The sequence below is a fragment of the Aphelocoma coerulescens genome, chromosome 3, assembly GCF_041296385.1.
Source record: "Aphelocoma coerulescens isolate FSJ_1873_10779 chromosome 3, UR_Acoe_1.0, whole genome shotgun sequence".
NCBI lineage: Eukaryota > Metazoa > Chordata > Aves > Passeriformes > Corvidae > Aphelocoma > Aphelocoma coerulescens.
The window spans coordinates 89,456,556-89,477,996 of record NC_091016.1 but is presented as its reverse complement, the minus strand read 5'-3'; the positions used below and the strand labels follow the sequence as shown (position 1 = coordinate 89,477,996).

The 21,441-nt window shown below is 41.4% G+C and overlaps 1 protein-coding gene across 5 annotated transcripts in view; it reads right to left on the bottom strand.

Moving 5' to 3' along the window:
• The window catches only part of SYNCRIP (synaptotagmin binding cytoplasmic RNA interacting protein), a 26,681-nt gene extending 6,880 nt beyond the window's left edge, over positions 1 to 19,801 (bottom strand). For 4 of the 5 annotated variants that reach the window (XM_069011201.1, XM_069011202.1, XM_069011203.1 and 1 more), the window contains exons 1-10: positions 19,584 to 19,666; positions 18,120 to 18,279; positions 17,141 to 17,259; positions 16,850 to 16,957; positions 14,982 to 15,095; positions 14,720 to 14,896; positions 9,593 to 9,728; positions 8,661 to 8,866; positions 3,522 to 3,671; positions 1,988 to 2,109 (exon numbers count right to left, since the gene is read on the bottom strand). In XM_069011201.1, coding sequence (XP_068867302.1) covers positions 1,988 to 2,109; positions 3,522 to 3,671; positions 8,661 to 8,866; positions 9,593 to 9,728; positions 14,720 to 14,896; positions 14,982 to 15,095; positions 16,850 to 16,957; positions 17,141 to 17,259; positions 18,120 to 18,267 — 1,280 coding nt within the window. In that variant the 5' untranslated portion in view covers positions 18,268 to 18,279; positions 19,584 to 19,666. Of the gene's footprint in view, positions 1 to 1,987; positions 2,110 to 3,521; positions 3,672 to 8,660; positions 8,867 to 9,592; positions 9,729 to 14,719; positions 14,897 to 14,981; positions 15,096 to 16,849; positions 16,958 to 17,140; positions 17,260 to 18,119; positions 18,280 to 19,583 lie in introns of all 5 variants that reach the window. The other variant, XM_069011205.1, reaches the window with a different exon arrangement.
• Positions 19,802 to 21,441: the final 1,640 nt, after the last annotated feature.

Genomic DNA, 21,441 nt, shown 5'->3' with positions numbered 1-21,441 from the left:
TTCTCCTCACGTAGAGTTTTACATGGCTAATAGTACACGATGTATTGAAAAGCAAAGGAATTTATACATATTAAGAATTCTACTTCTGACAGCTACGAGGGGTTTCAAATAGTAGACAAGACGTAAAATGCTTCTTACTGATTGAATAGTCACCTGTGGGCAAGCAGGTAAGATTACTAACTATATTAATGTACAAATCAAATTGAATCTGTAGTTATGTGGAGTATCCAGAAAAGTAAAGGGGTTTTTTTGCTACTGTAAATGTAGTACAAACTGCTAATTGTCTCCAAGATCTTAAGATGTCACTCTAAACTTGTCAAATAACTAGGACAGAGACTTACTAACACACATATCCCCTCTACTGCCACATCTTTTGGAATCCTAGGAATATTAAAAACCCTTACAACTCACTGATGAACAGTATATTCAAAACCAGAAAATGCCTGGAGTTAATCAAACTTGCTGCTTTCCTACTGCCTTAACAGCTCAGAAGAACAAAGGACCACAGAGAATTCCCAAATGAAAGAACTACTGCACAAGTGGCATTACCATACCTCTGCCTAGAGGAGTAAGAGAGGCAGTCCTACTGTACCTACCTTCACAAATAAGACATGCACATCTTAAACAATAAAAGCAGCAGGGATGCAGATAATATACAGCACATTAATATTAGAGGTGACATGTGACAGAAGACTTCCAGTGTTACAAATACATACATACTATCCTAGAGTAATAAAACTGGGTATAAGATAATATGCAGGAGAGCTGGGGGGGAAGCAGGAATCACACAGCATTAAAACCAATCAAGTGCATTTTAAAAAATCTTCCTTTTCATCACTGGAGACAGGCCATTATTAGATTTTGAATAGTGAGCTAGCAAATCTGTTTGTATACTGCAGTGAGAATGTTTTTTTGGGATTACTCAAATTCAATGAGAGAAAGCCTATCTCCAATCAGAGACAACACAACCATGCCAACAACTGCCATGTTGAGAGGGAAACTGTGTCACTTTCAATAGCCTTCTGTATTTCAATTAAATGAACAGGTATTTATGGTGGCATTGCCAAGATGCAGAATACACAACAAGAACTACAGCTGTATCAGCAAAAGATTTAAGCAGAACAGAAAAGGCATGCCTGGCACAGAATAGAAGCTAAAGAAAAAAGAAGAAATTCACTTCCTACAGTAACACCAGATGCCCATGGAAGAAAAAAAGGGCTAATAAAGTTATGAGAATTATAAGCAGGACAAACTTAACCAATTCCATGTGTACAGTAGGTCACCATGTGGAGATCTCTATTAATCTCGCAACCTCACTATTCCATCTTCTTGGATGCTGCACAACAGCACTTCCAAGTTATTTTTGGAAGTAAGGTGGGGGAGGGAATAAGAAAGCAGGAAGATATCCAAGAAGAAAAACACATGAGAACATTAAGCAGAACACACCAGCAAGAAACTGTTTGTCTTTTTTTTTTTATAAACCATATTCAGCATTTACTAGCGCAAGATCTCTATCAGTATGAGTTCATAAGCTTCTTGGGCAGATGTATCTTCTGGAACTGGCAAGAAAGAATATCAGGGTCATCCTTTCAGTGGATACTTTACTAATCAGGGGGTGCTGTATCAATACTACTAAGCCTGCTGAGAAGAACACACACACAATGCTACATTCATCCACATAACATCACTGCAGAAGTACAGGGAAATTTAGAATAAAAAGTGAGAAGTATGTGTGTTTTATGATCTTCAGACAGTTCCTCCAGTGCTCTCACACTCAATAAGCAGAGTAAGACAGTACCTGAATTATCACTAAACACCACTATTAGATTTTTTGTGCAAATAAAAATGAATCCAACATTTTTCAGAGAAGCCAGAAAACCTGTACACACTACAGTTTATCTACTAAAATACCCAGATGTTCTAATTTCGTAGGAGTGTACACATCTTTCAGAAGTAATACAACATAACTACATGCATTTACACTTACATCTGATTTTTAGCCGCTTGTCTCTGAGCTTTCCGTTCTTTCCTTTTTTGATCTGGTGGCTTAGCAAAAACAATTTCAATGTTTTCTCCCTCTAAATCTTTGCCATTCATTTCTTCCATTGCCTGAAGAAATTAACCAGACTTTAAATATACTTCCAAGTGTATCTGAAGTTATTAATTTTATTCTATCTTTTAGAATATGCATTTTTTAATTTGTTATCCAGAGCTAAAATAACAATATAAAGCTAAACATCAAAAATTTAAACAACCAGACAGCATAGCATCATGGGTTCCAGTTATGCATTTCTTCTGAACTTGGCTCTCAAACCCAGGACTTCATGTATCAGTTTAGAAATCTTCCCCTCAAAACTGGAAACAGGCTTCAGTCTTTGCAAGCTGTTACAATTAATGGAGTGACAGAATTGTCCTCTGAAGTGCACATTTTGTAACCCATGAATAAATTCCTAATGTCAGCACACATGCAAACAGTACTAAAGCTAGAGCTCAATAAATTCTTCTATTCATTCATTTTACTTGTAATAAATATCACTCTTTTTCAACCAGAAGCCAAAAATTAAGAGTCATTCTGATCGCAAGGAAAAAGCAAATAAACCAAACACAAAAACCTCCAGCTCCCCGCCAAATCCACACCTCCTCCCCCCAACCCTCTCATCACAAAAAATGCAAAACAAACAGCAAACCATCAACTCCTCCCCTACCCTCCCTTCCATGTACAATTCCCATGGGCCACAGTTATTGCTACAAGTTAATTTTGAGCAGAGGAATCCTAAAGATTCTACCACTTTTAGGGACTCTACATAGCTAAATCTTGACAGGATATATATCTCAGACTCTTTCCATCATCTTCTTAAGCATCTGCTTTAAGGCATATGGATATGTAAGAAAAACTGAATCCCCCTGTATCCTGCATCCGCCCACAGAACATAAAAAAAAAATGGATACACTACAGGAAGGAGGGGAATTACACTTTCCCTTCCTAACAAGGGATGACATCAAGACTGGGCTAGCAAAATCCAGGAATGACAATTACTAAATTGTCCAGCACCCCTCAAAACAAAAAAACAAAACAAAACAAAACAAAAAACCCCAAGAAAACAAACAAACAAAAAAAACAAACCAAAAAAACAAAGCAAACCAAAACAAAGTGTTTATTCCTGGAAAAATAAATAAAAACATTACCTAAGATTTTATCACCTGCCCTAGAGAAACTGCTTTAGATTTCTACCAATAATTTGGTGAGAAGAGTCATTCAACTTCTGGCAGTTGAGTTTCAAATGGTAACAACATGATTATCTTAAAAGCTCATCAGAAGAATTACTTAGGATAGGTGTATTTAAGATCCACTTTTCAAGCTAGAATTGCATCATCCTAGGAGACACCCAGAGAGGACAAAGTTATCAGTGACAACGTGTTACCATTTCTCCAGACAAAGCTTTTTCTCAGGTTAGAAGAGGCATACAGCTTCTAACAACACTACTTAAAACAACCACAGAGTTACAGTCCTCTTCACTTACCTTTACAGCACCATCTCGTTCATCAAAATGAATGAAAGCATAGTCTTTTAGCTTCTTCACTCGTTCTAGCTTTCCAAATTGACTGAAGGCCTTTTCTAGAATCTCCTCTGTTACAGTATTGGCAAGATTGCGTACAAACAGAACTTTTACCTAAGGGGGATAAAAAAAAAGGACTTAGGAGTATGATATAATTTCAAAATTAGAAAATGAAAAAAAATGAAGCTTTGCAAGTTACTGCTATTGGCAGTACTGAAAACATCATTAAATTTTCTGTACAGCATTTTATATACATGTATATGAATATGTACATTTAAACAGTCATACAGCATGAGTTAGCTCCAAAATTCCCTGACAGAAATATTCAATCTGTTATCAAACATAATTACGTAAGTATTAGCATCCTAAAAGTCCATCCAATTTGTGTTAGTGTTTAAAAGGATCCTAGCAGCAGTAATCTTCAACCCAGAACACCATCAAACTTGAAAGAAGGTAACCAGAATTGGTTACACACAAAACAATTAACTTATCAAAACATTTAATTGTTTAGACAGGTATTTGCTCAGTTATTTGCAGAACAGTCATCACTGTAATATCTAGGTCAGAGGTGACAGGCCTGCAGTTTCAAGCTGCTTAACTTGTGGTTCCTACGTTATAGCTACACCAACCACCTAATGTCAGGACTGTGCTTGCCTGAGGGGCACTCAGTGACCTGAAGCAACTGCTAAAAGACAGAACTGCAGACAGAGGAGGATACTAAGGCTGACACTGGCCAGTCACCCTTCAACTTTCTCAAAAGTCAAACTGTGCTATTCCCTTGAGGAAGAGTCACCTCCAAGTAACTCTGGAAGTTTATTCCCTCCCCCGGCTTGCTAGAGCACGCAATACGGCTCCTAAGCTACACAAAGACTGTTTTGCAGCTTCTAAAATCAGAAAGGCAGGTGATCATCCAGCTGTTGATCTATGCCCTATTAACTGCCTGACGTGGCTAAATCATCGATATAGAGTTTCATCAATCACCAACTGCATAGGATAAAGGAAAATTTAGAGCAGTCTGACAAAGGCTTAAACTAAACCCTTATTTAACATAGCAGACAACATACACTGGAAACCAGCAATCACCTATTAGTGACTCGACAGTATTGAAAGATTCATTCATCCTTGTGCCCATGCTGAGGCTGCACTCAGTGACTGGACATGAGCAGGTTTACCTGATGTCATCCATGTGTTCTCACAATTTACAAGACTCTTCAGCTTGTTGAGAAGAGTTCCTTCCACATGCTGGCATCATGTTCTGACAGTTTAATCACCTCCTACTGCCAAGGAATGCTCACAGTCTTACCTGCCTACAAAGCAGCTGCCAGTCAGCTGCAAGACCTGCCGCTTCTGCTTATACCCCCTCTGCTCCTACCGGTTTCAAATTAGCTGATGACATCAAGTGAACACTGCACATGGCAGCACTGACTCTCGACCCTGAAGGTCAACACAAATAACACAAGGTGTGAAAGGACCAAGGAAAGCATGCTTCCATTTCTGAAGCAGAGCTGTACTCTACTCCCACCACATACAGGAATTCAATAAACTCAAGACACCCTTTTTCAAAGAACTGCTGTGTAATTAAGTTAAAAAAAAAAACCTGGACAGACTTCCATAAATCTGTCTCACTCACTAGCTGAACTAGGATGGGATGCAGAATTTGGAAGAAGGGATACTACAGACCGTAAATCTAACCCAGTGTACCAATTCTAAACTTTGGCAATAGTTACTCCTGCTCATTCTCAGGAGATCATAAGTCATAGCCAACTCCACAAGGAAAGCTGTCTCCTATTATGTATTAAGCTTCTGCTACATGTCTTGATGGTAAGAGCAACCTTTATTTATTGTAACCCATACATAATAACCATTTTTAGTAAAATATCCTAACTGCTACCTTGACCTTATTCCATGGAAATGAATTACAGGAAGTTTTGTGATGTAATCAATGGGTCTGAAACCAGTAAGTTTTAAACAAACATTCCATATTCTTGCTCTTTAGAGAAGGATGAAAACTAGAACCTCACAAGGAACCCTAAGCAGCCTAATAAATCCATGATGACTAACCTGATTAAAAACTAGACAGAATAACCACTATTTTTTACAAGATGAACTAACATAGTGTTTTTAAATAAATAAAAAAGCAACTAATTTAAATTTTCGCAATGCAGACAAATCCATTAATCTCTAACAGCTGAAATTTTTTAACACCTTTGCTCATGTTACCGATTAGAAGTGTAACTGAATGAGCCAAAGATGATGTAAAAGCTATTAAGCAGGTTAAAGCATAGGTTGAGAGAAGATGAACCCATTTTTACTTCACTTAAACTAGCTAAAAAAGGAGGGAAGGAAAAAAAAGTCCTCTTCATTAAAGCCCACAGATTATTACCCCAAGAATCCATGAATACTCCTAACAAGCAATATACCCAGCACCAGCATTTTGTTTTAAAGGCACAACTCACATTTAAAAAACTGTTTAAGATTAGACTACCCCAAAACTTCTGGCATCTGCTCCTTTTCCTCCTCTTACCTACAGCACAAACACTTCAGGCCACATTCTCCAAGGGTTACTAGCCCTGTCTCTTGTCCTGTAATCTGCCAGACAGCCACAAGCATAAGACTTTATTTAGCTGCTTAACCTGCCACTCCAGAACGTCCTCTGCAGCCTCAGCCATCCTACAGAAATCAAGTAAAACATTAATAAATTTAGCTAGACTACAGGTGTAAGAGGAAACAAAATGACACTTAGGAGAAATTAAACTATCAACACAGCTGCTTGTGAAATTGGAAAGAAGTTCACTTTGGACCAGAAGTCAATACCTTAACCAATTATACCCTGATATGTTAGTACAAGCACTAATCTCCTGTAGCACATATACCTAGCTTGAGAATCTAGCTTCATCCCTCATCATGCTTAAACTACTTCATATTTAAGGTAACAGCCCATTTAAATGATAAGTATTTACCCATACAGGACTCTCCACAACATTTTATCAGAAGGACAAAGGAAAAAAGACTCGCATAGACATTTCAGAAATTTAAATTAGTAGGTGCCCGTGTAATGATGAAACGACACGCCGCTTTTGCAAGATTTGGAACACTGTTCACCTTCTGACTACGTATGTGAATTTGTACTCCTTACAGCTTGCTCTTACGGACTTGCTCTTCTAGCAATTTTGACAAGAAAACTGATGATGAGATGATTGTTCTGATAAAAACAACCTACTCTTCCTAGTCACAGTTTCCTCCAGAGCCTTCTTCCATAGCAATGTGCAGGATGACATGGGTCAATAGCTTTCCCTTTGCTCTGGATTGACAGTAGTCAGAAGCAATGACATCCAACCTGCAGCTCACAACCAGGAGATTACGGACTGCAACAGCAGCTCTGCTGCTCTTTCTCTTAGGGGAAAGATAGTAATAAAGGAAAGTAAACCTTACACTTAGAAAAGTGCCAGGTACAGTCAGTTTCCCCACAAGTACAGCAGGTGGCCAAGAAAGACTGGAGTGGAGACTTTCCTTGTTGCAAGAATAAACTAAGGGACACAGCCAGTGAGGAAGGTCAGACACCAATGATCATCTCAGTTTCTGTCTTCAGACACAAGCCCGATGTTCTCTACTTTCTCAGTATTCTTATTCATAGAGCCTTGCTTTTCCATACATCTTCAACCCAAGCTCCATGTCCTATCTTTGGCATGGGGCACAAAGTATGCAAGTTGATTTTCTCCATGTTTTTTTACATTTCTTCCCTTCATTTCCATGTTTCTTCTCTTTTCATGTCCCATTTCAAATACAAAACAATACAAGGTATTAACACATTCAAAAAACTGTGCAATAAATAGGGCAAACCACAATCAAGCTTTAATTTCTTTAGCCTTTCACTCTGTACATCTGTAAACTTACTTAGGAGAGAGGCTTGACTACGTCCCCTATCATTTCCTTTCCATCTATTCTGTTATATCAGCAGAAATTCCTGCTCATTATTTCAATAGTTTCGTGGATTACGTCTCTTCTCTTTTGAGCCAAGAAACTGAACATATAGGCTGCCATATTTAGGAAGTGCCACCTTCCACAAATTTGACCTGCAAGACTCTTTCCCTGCTGCTGACAGTCTATCATGCTGGGCAAGGAAAATAAAGTCTGCAGACACGATAGTCCAAAAGCTTCTGTAATACCTGTATTACAAAAGCAGCTTTTTCCCTAAAATGAGCCCCCACCCCAACCCTTTTCCCTTATGGCTCACCAAAGAGGAGATCCCAGCCAAGCTATCTTACTAGGTCCATCAAAGTAGGACTCCAGCAAGTGACGTGTCTCAGATGAGAGTAAAAGCACAGACGAAAAGCAAGCAAAGAGAAAGAGATAAGGATATGGGCTAGCTAGTTTCCATTAAACAACTCAGCTACACAACACAACTGAAAAAGACAGGGTCGGGCAATATCTGATGGGGAAAAAAAAATCAGGTAGTTTGTTTCTGGCAAGATACCACGCACATACATAAAACAACTGCTACAACATACTTCAAAATGTTTACAGTCCAGACTTCAGTTTCACCTCAATATTCAAAGTCCAAAATATCTCCAGTCTAGGTATTTAAAGGAATTAACTCACCCAAACTAAAAACACCTACAGAGTTCCAAATACAAGCTAATTGCCTAACTTCTCAGAATTAACTGCTAATGGCAACTTTGAAAATACATTTGAACACTGACATGTTCTAATGCTGAAGTGATCCACTTCCAGGTTTAAAAAGAATTAAGGTTTGTTCTGAGATGATATCTCGATTTCTGCCTTCCAAATACTAGGGTACAAAATCATTTTAACTCTAGGAGTCACCACCATCACTTTCAGGTAAAAAATTAACTACATCATCCTAATGTGTCATTTTGGCAAGAATTACATTCACTATTCAGCCTTGGGAACACAAAATAATGAAAGGCCATATAGACTTTTTAAATCCACATAATTTCTAGAGTATATTCATTTTTTATCATCTCACCTACAATATCTCTGTCAAGAAGGCCGAAGGATGTTAATCTTAGGCTTATGCCAGGAAATACCTAATTTGGAACACAGCACTTTAAATGTACTATGGTCCCCTTACAGCTTTATTACCTTTGCCATGACTTCAGGATCTGGATCTTCTATAGGGTCAGCCCATTCCACTGTAACAACATTTCCCCAGACTTTCACTTTGCCGCTCATTAACCTACGTCTGGCCTGAGCAGCAGTTTTGTGATCTTCATATTCAAGAAAGCAGAAACCCCGGTTCTTCTTCTTGTCATCAGGCTGATGATACAATATGACATCTGTAAGACCCTCTGAAATGAAATAAAATATTTGTTATGCTTTCAGTCCATTGATTTGCATTCTGAAGTGTGGGTTGTCTTTGTAGCTGTGGAAGAACACCCTTTCTCTAACGGAATGGAGGAGAGTTGGGGGCAGCCAAAAGTTTTGCTTTGTCTATTCTCCTCTTAAACCCCTAAGTTACAACACTTATCAGTGTGTGTTTTTTCCATGCATGTCTAAAACAAGAGATAAAAGTTGCATGACTTCAATACCTAAAAAGTTCATTGCTCCAAAGAACCAGAAGTCTAGCATTCAGTAACAGAGAAAGTCATCAACCATTACCTTTGCAAGTTCATGTTATCAAAAAGAGATCCTTAAATTTTAAGAATTCTAAAGCACAGAACCAGTTACATTCTTCAACTTGCTTCAGTTTTGCCTTGAGAAGTTTTAAAACATCCATTAGTACTGAAATTATTAAACTTTTAATTCAAATTTCTTCGAACAGCTTTTTTAAACATTACACACTTTTTCTACAGGTAGAACTTGGAACCACCCATCTAGTCTAATTACAAATATCTCAGCCCTTAGCAAACAACAGTTTTGAAAAACCCAAACAAACCCCAACACAAAAAGTTGAGATAAATGCCGAGTGGTCTTGGTTTGGTTTCATCATCATTCAGCTATAAGCCAAAAGGTGGTGAAGAGAGCTCACCACGTTTGACACTTTCCAGCTCTACAAAACCTAGTTACTAGCTCACCTGTTACTTTGCTGAATTCTTCAACAATTTGCTCCTTGGTTTTACTCTTAGGAATAGAGCCAACAAAAAGCCTATTATTGGCAACAGAGATGCATACACCAATGTGTTTTCCAGAACGAATTTCATGGTTGTTGTACTGCAAGAAAAAAATTATTGGACAATCATCAGTTACAAACAATTTTCGCTCTCCTTCAACAGCAGCATACCAAATACTTAACTTTGGAAAACCCAGCATAGGGCAATATATTACATTTTTGCAGCTTAACACACTTTTATGATGCATATTCACCTACTCTGAAGTATATCCATGTTTTCTAAGGTATCTCCTTACAAAATTTCAGCCAACAATTATTCTTCCCTTCTTGTTCAAGCCTCTCAATACTTTTTTCTTTAGAGATTTTTATACAGAACCAAGTCATCAAGGTCAAGGCTGCTCCCTTCACAACCGTGCAGGAAAAAACCCACAAGTTTCTCTATAGGCTTTATCTATAAATTCTTGATTTGTGTGCAATACAAGACATGAGTTGCAATTAACATCAGATTCCATTCTGAAATTCTACAGCTAACAAAAGAAAGAGAGTCATGATCAGGTCTTCTCCACAAAATGTGCAAGAGCAATTGGCAAATACTTTACAAAGCATAAAGATTACACATGTAAAGAGAGGCAACAGCAAGAACAACTTTCTATTGACTTGAAAGGATCCTAAGACTTCTGTTCAAATGCTTCTCCAGTAACATTTAGAAGATACCATGAACAAGTTAGCAGTTTAAGGAGGAAAAAAAAGTACTACTGTAGACATCTGTTGACAAAACATGCAGACACAGACACGCATCATCTAAATAAGCAGCAGGGAGGTAAACTGCTGGTACATCAACCCATTTCCAACTGGAAGCCCTGCAACAGACAGTCCTTCAGCTAAGAAAATTCAACTTCTTATTGCCAAGTAGCAGGACAGATTTTTAAAATTTCATCTAGCTATATATTCTATGATTTATTTTGTGCTTGGTGGTAAATGTTACTACATAAGCAAGTTATCCTCCACTCCATCATGCTTTTTGTGCAATAAAATCCAGGAGAAGATGTTTATTTATATTTATCTTGGGCAAACAAAAACTCCATCACCGAAAATTTTCTAAGCCAGGTAACTGCACGAAAAGTGAGCCAAAAGGCTAACTGTACATGTGAAAAGGACCTGGAGTGACATCTTCCCAACAAATTACGTCTCAAAACATAATGACAACAAAAGACTTCTATCTCTGTATCTGTTGCCCATGTGGCAGAAGAATAGTTGATTTTAAATTAGTAAACCACAGTAGGAGCTGCAGTAGCTTCATAGAAAACCGTATATATATTATCATCGCTAATAGACATATACATTAATGAAGAGACAGATTATAGTAGCTAAAAAGAAAATCTTTTAAATAAACACTTTTAAAGAAGCTGACAGTTTATTAGTCTGTGAAAGTGATTCTTTATTAACTGAACTGTACACTAGGAAACACTTCCTTACATTAGGAAACTTTTTTTACTGAGAGGGTGGTCAAACACTGGAACAGGCTTCCTAAAGGGGTGGTCAATGTCCCAAAGCTGTCAGTGCCTAAGAGAGGATCTGGACAATGCCCTTGATGATCAAGATGACAGCAACAATTCTGGTCAGCCATGAAGTGGTCAGGCAGATGGACCTGGTGATGGCTGCAGGTCCCTTTTCCAAATGAAATATTCTATTCCATATGGATAATAAAAAGTATTATCCAACTGTTCATGCTATAAAGTCCAGCACCAACATTTGGGTACACATCTAATCCCAAAAGAACCTCTCATACAACGCAGTATGTTGTATGAGAGTAAAATTAACAAAGTAAAATTAATATGTGCTATGATATTGCAGTTCCACTGACAGTGGTTTCTAGTAGTTTTTTCACCTTACAATGTATTAACTGCTATTTTTCACTGTGTGTTTCTCTTAACACATAGAAAACATCTTCAGTCAGGTGTTCTTGAACATCAAGTTGGTGATTTTTTGGTAAAAAGTTTGCATACCATCTGCAAACTTAGATTGTAGACATAAAAGGCTCAGATCATGATCTGGGTAAAGTGCCAAAACAGTCAGGCTACCAAATTAGCTGTGTCAGCACACTGCTTCCCCCTCCTGTCACCATGGAATCAGTGTCCAAAGTCAGTAGCAGAGATATTGCCACCCTCTAGACAATGTAATAGTTTATTTTTTCTTGCTGACTTCTGTAAGAACTTAGTCACTAACAAGTCAAAGTATGCAGAAGGTCTGTCTTGGCACTTTACTAACTTAAATTTTCACCACCAATTTTAGTTTATTTCCAGGAGCAAATGGCAAGCTGTAACTCTATGCATAGCTAGCAAACTGCTTAAGGGGCATATTTGAGTAACTCACCTGTTTTATCCCTACTTTGATCAAGCTTACACCTGTTCTAGTCAAAAATACACTGAATACTTCAATAGTATGTTTTCCTACAAGCTTCACCTCAAAAATATGTATTCTGTACATATCTACAGTGACCTTATTCACATAGAAATCTTTTGAAAAACTTGATTTCTTATGAAATAGGAAGGAGAATTGAACATGTGTGCAAAAGAATACAACTGAAGTTGTAATTCCTAAACAGTATAAAGCAAAGTAAACATGTTACCAGGGGAAAAAATACTGAAAGTATGAAAAAAAATCATACTTTGATAGTGAATGCTTGTGTGAACATCTGAGATGCCATTTCTACTTAACCAGCAAGGGTTAACCACACTGAATTAAGTACTGGTCATAAAAAAAAAGGAGAGAATTCCCTAAAATGTGTTTGAAACAGTTCTGGCTGTGCTTAAGACAAAAATGGAGTGATACTATGGCCTGATACTGAGAAGAATTACAGATATGAACAGTAATTAATTTTAAGTGGCTTAAAAATGCATGTACATAAACAAAATCAAGACTTCTACCTTTTAAACCGCAAGACTCCTTCTTGTTAACAAACAAAGTAAGTCAACACTAAGCGTATCCAAAAATTTTAGTTGAGCTTTACATGAAGTTGTTATATAGACTGTGGAGATACATACAGCAGCCACACAAACACATGTTGTATGCAAAATGTGTTACACCAACTCCAAGAACCTGAAGACAGGTCAGTTTACTCTCTGCTGTAGTTTGGGTACTGACAAAAACATAGCTGTCTCTTACTACTCAAAAGCCTATAGGCAATGCAGAGACTTTTAATCTCATTTTTTCTATACTGTCCTGAAAAAATAAAAGCCTCTTGGAAAAAGATGGGAAATAACAAAAGAACCATTATCCTAAAGAGTCCAGAAAGCTGGGAAGTTGTATACACTTGAGAAGATTACAGATAGTATCAAAAAGAACACCACCTGTTAAAATAATAGGTTATGAAAATGGCTAGGACCAAGTGCTCAGTGTGTTGAAGAGGTCTTTCAGCAGTCTCTCCCATGCATGTGTAACTAATACAAGTTATAGACCTACGATTTTCAACTGAGCTCAACAGGCACAAATTGCTAATACTCCTGCAAACCACTTGCAGATAACTTGGGAAACTTATACACCAAACTAGCCAGTCAACTATGGTTGGAACCACTCCAAAAAAACTGAGGCATGGCATGCCACAGGACCCAATTTAAAACTAACTCTAATTTCAAAGAGTTTAGCATAAAGGTTGAGAGACTGCCCCATCAACTGCAACACTTTTCAGCTATTACCCTCAGTGGCTATTTAACTGACAAACAGAACACAGTGTGCTTCCTTCCTGAACATCAAAGATCAGACATAAAGGGACACCAAGTAGCTCCTTTGCTTTATCATTTAGTGGAAGACGGAGGCTAGGATCTGATGTTACTTTTCTGAAAACATGACTTGAATGACTTTTCAGAGCATGCTACCTTTAAGCAAAATCCAGTTAAATGAAGAAAAACTGTTTTATTCATTTACTAGGTACCTCTGAGAACCTAGATGATTTGATTCACCTTTTTGCTAAGTTTTAAGAGTTAACGCTTCAGCTTAATTCATAAGAGTTCACACACTCTCTCAACAGCTAGGTTGACAATGAAAGTACAAAAACAGAGTTATCCTCAGCATATCTGACTGCATACTGGAGCAAACAACTGTTCTTACCTAAAAAGCTGAACAGCATACACCAGATTGCTTTTGTACTTCTACTTTTGCAGACATTTGTGTACTTTCTCAAAACAAATTGCCATTTTCAGCTCGATTTGTCTCTACCAACTGCCTTACATGTCAATATAAAAAACCTTAATTTAACCTATACCTCATTACAAAACAAGGTAGGTTAACCTTAGTATAGCAATACAGTATGAGTACACTTCAGAATGCATATGGTTAGCACTCTCCAGAGTACTATCTTGGCCCTATCAGTATAGCAGTAACCAGTTCAAAAAAATTCAAATTTAACTTAGTCAGGAAAATAAAGGCACTGTGCAAGGATCAGGGTAGCATTTCTCCCCACCCTCTTTTTTAGTGATGGGTACTTCATGCATAAAACCTGAAAAACTTACTAGGAGTATCCCACATCAAACTATTTCCTACCTCTGTGTAAAACAGAGGAAATGCTCCTTAAACTGGCAGGATTTATGATGTTTTTCTGTCAGTTGCAGCAAATAGAACAGATCTTCAGTGCCCAAGAGACATTTTCTCCCCATCTGAAGTATCTTACGGAATTCTGTGACTTTGAAGCACTTTTCCAGCATGGGCCCCCTGCTGGTGCAGAAGCACATCAGGAGGCACAGACACCCTGACCAGCACTGCCTTGTACCACAGCAACCCCACCACTGCCCTCCAGAACACATCCAGACGCAGACACAGCTCAGAAGTCACTACTGCCAATACAACTTCGGTTCATAATAAAGGCTCATCTAACTAGACCAAACAGCAGTCCATCAGGTTTTTTTTTTCCCTGTCCCTAAAGCAGTCAGTAAAAATTTATATGCAATGCAGAAATAAATTCAACACCTAGTGAACATTTTTGAAGTAATCTAACAATGGCAGTTTCACCTTGACCATTTAAGCAATAGGACCAGGACAACTGCTTCTAAGCCAGAGTGTTCCTTGTCAAAAAAGAAAAAAATCCAAGAAAACTTACCAGTTTAACAGCTTCCTGAGCTGCCTCTTTAGTACAAAAAGTGACAAAAGCATATCCTCTGTTTAGACCAGTTAGTGGATCCATCATTAAGCGGAGATCCCATATAGGTCCAGCTTTCTCAAATAATGGAACAAGTTCATCTTCAAACAAGTCTCTTGGAATCTTGCCCACAAATATCTACAACAGACATACAAAGCACCATTTATAAAAAGTATTTCCAATGAATAAGTCTACATCTGCATAAATATCTTCTCCTTCTTACCTCTGTACCAACAGAAGGTTGTTGTCCTGAATATACAGACTCTGGAGGAGGTCCACCATACTTCCTCTGTCCAGTAGTCACATCAAGAGTATAGCCAGTTCTCTCCAACAGTGCCTTCAAGTAAGAAACTTAAATTTTTAAAATCACATACAAACTGAGCAAGTTTAGCTGCACTTCATTCACAGACAGACATGCCTCTAACTCCTTTTAAACTACTGCTTTGAAGCTCCCACAAACAAACCTACTGCTAGTATTTCAACAAGAAACTTGCAAAACAATTAACAGAACTATCAGGTAAAGAAACACTGCTAGAATATTAGAGATTCACATCCAGTTTCCCCAATTCTTTCATTTTCATTAAAAAAAAAAAAAGGCAAGTAATAGAATAGTGAGCTTCCCTTTAATTAGGAAGATCTTAGTCTGAGCCACTTCTTGTTTTGGCATGTCCAATCCTGCAGACATTTATGCACAAGAGTTCCCTGCACTTAATGAGATTACTCATAAGTGTGAAGTTAAAGAACACATGTTTAAGTGCTTACACCCCTGGAACACAGTCTGCCTCAGGTACCCAACTACTAAAGTGGCAGTACTGCTTCCTTTCTCTTATCATCCCTCCCTTCAAATTCCTTGTGGGTTTATACAGGATCCCAGGACAACTACAACTATCCCTCACTACGACCACTGCATGTAGTTATAGATATAGTCAGATACAGTTACAGATATACTACCAATTTAAAATGTCAGATGAAATTCAGTATGCAAACATATGAGAAACTCCTCTGAAATTAAGTCTTTCTTAATAATTTTGTACAAAGACAAATCAACTACACACAAAGAAACTGCATATTAAACAACCAACTATAGTCAAGAATTAGCAATTTCACAACTATAAAATTGCAGTTATTTTAAATGTTATAGTCATCAGCAGTAAAAGCTATGCTACTTGAAGTTACTAACCAAGTCCTCATAATATTATTGCTTTATGTGACCGTGACAAAAACTGTACCAGTTTTTTTTTAGCTTGCAATTAATGGCATCCCAGCCTCAAAGTCAACAGAAAAGAAGACTTTCTAATTTTACAGGGTACATAATTATTTGTAATGATCATTTTATACTTTATACATGAAGTGTCAAAGAAGAAAGATTCTCTGGGGTTTTTTTACGACATCACCTAAACAACATGCTTAGATGGTTTTTCTTCCCTTAAGCTTTGGTGAAGTTGCTAATCACAGTATTTTAATATAAATCATTATTTGCCTAACTCTTGAGAAAGGAGCCTCTTGTTAGCAACAGACATGGTCAAAAAAATAATTTATCCCTTATTAAAACAGTTTGGGATACCGTTTATGAGCACAATGATTATGTCATAAGAAGTGGGCTAAATCCTAAATCCATTACAATCTGTTTTTTCAGACACGTGGTATCTCCTCCCTATTGTGGAGTTGCTCTACATCTGAACTAAGGGGGTAGAGTGGAAACAACAACCAAAGAAACCAGAACACAAAAAAACAACCAGCAGTAGCTGAACTTAGGCATTTTGAACTCAACTAACTACGCTAACAAGTAAGCACAAACTTTTAATTGTGAAATAGAGTAACTGTCTCAGTAAGACATAGAGCAAACTGTGAAATCTTTTTCACTTTTGTATGTTCAGTTCCAGCAATTAATGTATTAACTTTCTACTTGAAAATGAAAAAGTGCAAGACAAAATTGCAAGCGACAGCTTTCAACAATGACAAATATGACAAATAATCTGTAATAACCTTTTTAAGGAAAGCACAGTTCCAAAACAATCAAGGTAACTATCACAACAACTCGGAAAAACAAACAACAGGTACACCTCGTAACTTTTATTTTTACGGACATACCTTAATTTTTGCCTCATCTGGTCCTTTGCTAGAATCTGCTACCTTGGTCCCCTGTTTTTCCCTCTGCCTGTATGTCTTCATGACTCCACATAAAAAGGCACTTTTGTTCTGCAAAAGATATAATCTTCAGTTCTGAAAATATGACAAGCCAGAATCTCATTTTACCTTGAACAAATACAGTGTTCATTTCACTTATCACACATGGATCACTGAAGAGACTAAAACAGACCTCTTCCCAGAAAACTAACAGTTTATCCCTCAACAATTATATTGCAAATTGCTTAATGTTACCTGAACGTGTGAGAGATCACTGTCTTTAAACTGTTGAAGCACTGCCAGTGCACCTTCTTCATTGAATTCCTTTAAAGCTTCAATAGCTCTTTCATCTAGATCACTATGTGCAACTAGCCCTAGAGAAAAGAAAAAAAATCACTAATTATATTTGGGCAGTAATCTTTGTAAAACCTAATGTAACATCCTTAACACCTTCCAGTGACCTCTAAATCAATTACTGATTAAAGTAAGTTACTATGCCTAAAAAACCACTTAGCTCCTTTGAAGTTAAATATTTAAGGGTATATAATCTTTTAACTAAAACCAAAAAGATAAGATTCAGAATAAAAGTTACCACATTTATGTGTTCAATTTGACTTCTGTGAAAGCCAGATGTTACAAGGGCCAAGTCAATATCCTGAAGCTGAATTCAGAGGAAATTCAGATCAAAACCTATCAAAGCCTGACTTAGCTTGCCTATCAATGGTACCTTAGTACACTTTTAGAAGACCATAAACTGCAGCACTATAAATGACCACCGCAATCCAAAAATCAAGCTTAAAAATGCTAGCTATTACCACACATGAAAAAGCCAACACTATAACTTCTGCACCCAGGAGCCCAAACACAATGTCAGGAAGTGTAATTTACATGAGAAGATGCATACCAAGGCTTTAGTTTCTTACGGTTACCTACAATTACTGCAAAAAATGCACAAAGGCCACATCACCTGCTCCTCCTAAAAATCATCTGTTGCCTATTCCAGCTGTTGCTCTGGTCACCTGCATACTTCTTCCCACCCCTCAGCCCAAGCACCCTGAGACTTTCCTCTGAAAGATAATACAACAAATTAAAGTACTGAATGTAAAACATCCAGATTTTGGTAAGACTGCAGTTCCCATACTTTTGGAAACCACAAAAAGTTGCTATTTTAGCCCAAAGACAGCAGAATCCAATAAAATATTGTATGTGTGGTTTTGCAAGTCTTAGATCTTACCTGCAACGTAAATTTCATCTAGTTTTTCAGCAACTTTCTGTGGTAAACCAGCATCAAGCAATGTCTGGAAATGCTCAGAATGGGTAACTGCAGCAGAAGTATCCATGGGCTCTTCAGTACCATTCCCATTAACATGTTCAGTAGCCATGTTTCCAGATATCTGTTCAAATGCAATAAGCATCAAAATTAAGCTAAATATATCTTCAGGTAGAACAATTTAAGTGACAATACATGCAACACACTACCCTATTCTTTGAAAGTAATGGAAAAAAATATAAAAAAATAGCAGATCACCGCCCTGATACTTTTTTTTAATAGTTTTGCAAGGCGCAGGAAATTCCTCAAAAGAAGCACTAACACAAAGGAAAGCCCTAACACCACTGCCTAGGGGGGGTGGGGTAGCTTTCACTGCAGGTTTTACACAACCCAGACAGACACTGACTCACCTCCCCTCTCTCTGTCTCTCTAACACACTCCCTAAGACGCTCTGAACAAGTTAGAAATGGAGCAAAAAGGCAACAGCGGGGGTGGAAGGACAAGCAAACCTGCCACATGCACCGCGATACCGTCACTGACACTCGCTGCCGCCTCCACCGCCCGCTGCAAACTCGCTGCCCCTCAGCGCACGCCGCCTCTCCAGGCCCCGGGCGCGGCCGGGATCCCTTCCCGCCTCCACTTCGGTGCCGGCCGGGCAAGCGAGAGGAACAAAGCGCTCTTCCCAGCCCGCACCCACCCACGGCGGCGGCGGCCATGAGCCTGATGGAAACACGTGCTCCGCGCGTTCAGATGTCCTACAACTTCCTCCAGTGACCGACTTCCCCCCCTCCCCGCCACACTCCCGCGGGAGGAGCGGCTCCCCCCCGCCCCGAGCCCCGGCCATTCCCCACCTCTCACCCTATTCCCCCTGGAGAGGGGGTTGCAACACCCCGGGCCCGATTTCACCACGCAGCCGGGAGCTCGCGGTGCCTCCCGGCCCCGCCGCCGCCCCCTGGCCACACGCCTGTCCGGAACAATGCAAGGCCCCGTTTCCCAGCCAGGAAACACCGCTGCCCATCGCCCACCGCCTCCCGACGTGACCGCGGCCACGCCAAACCCGGGCGGCCCCGCTACCCGCGCACATGCCGGGCACCGAGGACGCGGTTTACCCCCTGCCCCTCACGGGCAATGAATGGAGCGGCGGGGCCGGCGGGACAATAAGGCGGGAGCCACGCGCCCCGCGCCGGCCCGGCTCGGGTGGTGCCCCAGCCGCTGCTGCCGCCACCCCGGGGCCGGGCGCCGGCCCGGCCGCCCCGAGCCTCGACAGCTGCGGCCACGAAGGCAGCGCCAGCAGCTCCTCCACCCATAGCGCAGCGCCCCGGCCCCACAGCGCTGCAGGGCCCCAGCGTGCGCCTCCCGCCCTCCGCCGCCTCAGCCCGCTCTGCCACCCGGCCCGCTCCCACCCCGCCGGCGCCCGGCCGCCCTGACCTGTGTGTGTCTGCGGGGGGAGAACCGCCGTGTGCGAAGGGTCTCTCGGGGCGCGGGTCGCGGCTCGGCGTGCTGAGGCGCTGCCCCCGTTCCGCGCTCCCGCGGCGGTGTGTCCGGGCAGTGCTGCTGCTGGAGCTGGCGTAAAATGGCGGCCGCTCGAGCGCTCACGCCGCTGCTGCTGCTGCTGCTGGCACCAGCCCCGGCCCCTTCCACTCCGCGCGGGGGGGGCGGGCGGAGGGCGGGCGGGAGCGGAGCGGGGGGAGAGGGAAGAGAAGAGGAGGAGGAGGAGGAGGAGGCGCCGCCGCGCGCGCTGGCGCAGCCCCAAAACCCGGGGTCTCCCGGGCAGCTTCGCAAGGGTTATATCGCCGAGCCCCGCCCGCGCGCGCGCGCCCGCCCTCCCCTCCGTTCCCCCCACGCGCGCTCTCTGCCTTCCATGCGGAGCGGCGCGCGCCGCTCCCTCCCTGCGTTCCTCCCTCCTTCCCTCCCGCGTGAAGCGCTGCCGACGGCAGGCGGCGGCGGGACGAGCCCCGTGCGCGGAGGGCGCGCTCGGCGGCACCGCCCGCGTGCACCTGTGCGGGCTTGGCGCTGGCGGAGCGGCCGTGGCCGGACCGGGATTGGGATTGGGCGAGCGGCCGTTCCCACGGCGCGCAGGTGGCACAAAAAAGGGGGAGGCGGGGGGGGGGGACACCGCGGCGGCCGCCGGCGGGGGGGCTGAGGGGGGGGGGGCAGTCCCGGCCCGCAGCGGGGAGGGGACGGAGGAGACAAAGCCACGCAGACAAAGGGAGGGGAAAGCCACGCTTTGTGTGGCTGCCGGCCAGGCGAGCCCGGCAGCGCTCAGCGTTCCCGCACTGGAGAGACGGGAGGCGCCTCACCCCTGCCCAGAGGGGCGCCCCGCGCTCACCAGCGGCCCCTCGGACTGCCCGCCCCGGCAGAACCGCCGGGCCGAGGCAGAGTTTGGCCGCGGGAAACGGGAGTTTCCTTCAGGCGCTGCGCGGAGTCGGACGGGGCCCCGGGCGGGGTTCGGCCGTGGGAAGGCGCTGGAAGCAGCACGGGCTGGGGCGCCCCGGAGCTCCAGCGCCGGAATGCTGTAGCACGCCCCCAGGAACGGGGCCTTTGCCCCGCAGCCACGCTTGCAGCGCAGCCTCGGTGGCGATTTAACCTTCTCCTGATGGCTCCACTGGAATATGGGTCTGCCCGCAAAGCTCTGTCAGAGGCGGGTTTCTTGCTGGAGGGATCCTTGTTACACACTTCGGAGTCCCAGTTCTGAGCACGTCGCGCTTGCACACCCCACACGAGAAACATGGAAACCAACCTACTGATCTCTGCCAGATCTGTATGTCCAGATAAAGACAGCAAAACGGAGGCAGGAAGGCACATACAGTATTACTCACTTCCCCAGAGGCAGGTCAGCCACAAGTTGAGCAGCGCCTGCTGCCCCTGAGCCTGGCCAAATACTTCCAGCATATCTCCAGTGCTTTAAAAACACTTGAACCTGTGCAGTGGAGCAAGCACAGACAATTACAGGGTTAGTTCACTGTCAACAAATGCTCACATGCTGGTGTACAAGTATGTGAAACATACAACTGGTATTCGGCGATAGAAGAGATTTTTTTTTTCTTCTTCAGGTATTCGATGCAGTTAGACTTCATTAAAAGCTGGACCACTCCACACATTTGTCTGAAACAGCAACAAATACAAGGCAGCTATACACTATCAAATAGTCCAGCTAATTTTTAATTCAAAAAATTGATAAAAGGTAATTTTTACTCTTAACTTTTCCCCACCTTTAAAAAAACTAAACTTCCTGAAAAAGAATTAGTAAAACAAAAGCGAACTTTTTTTTGTTAAAAAACCTGAG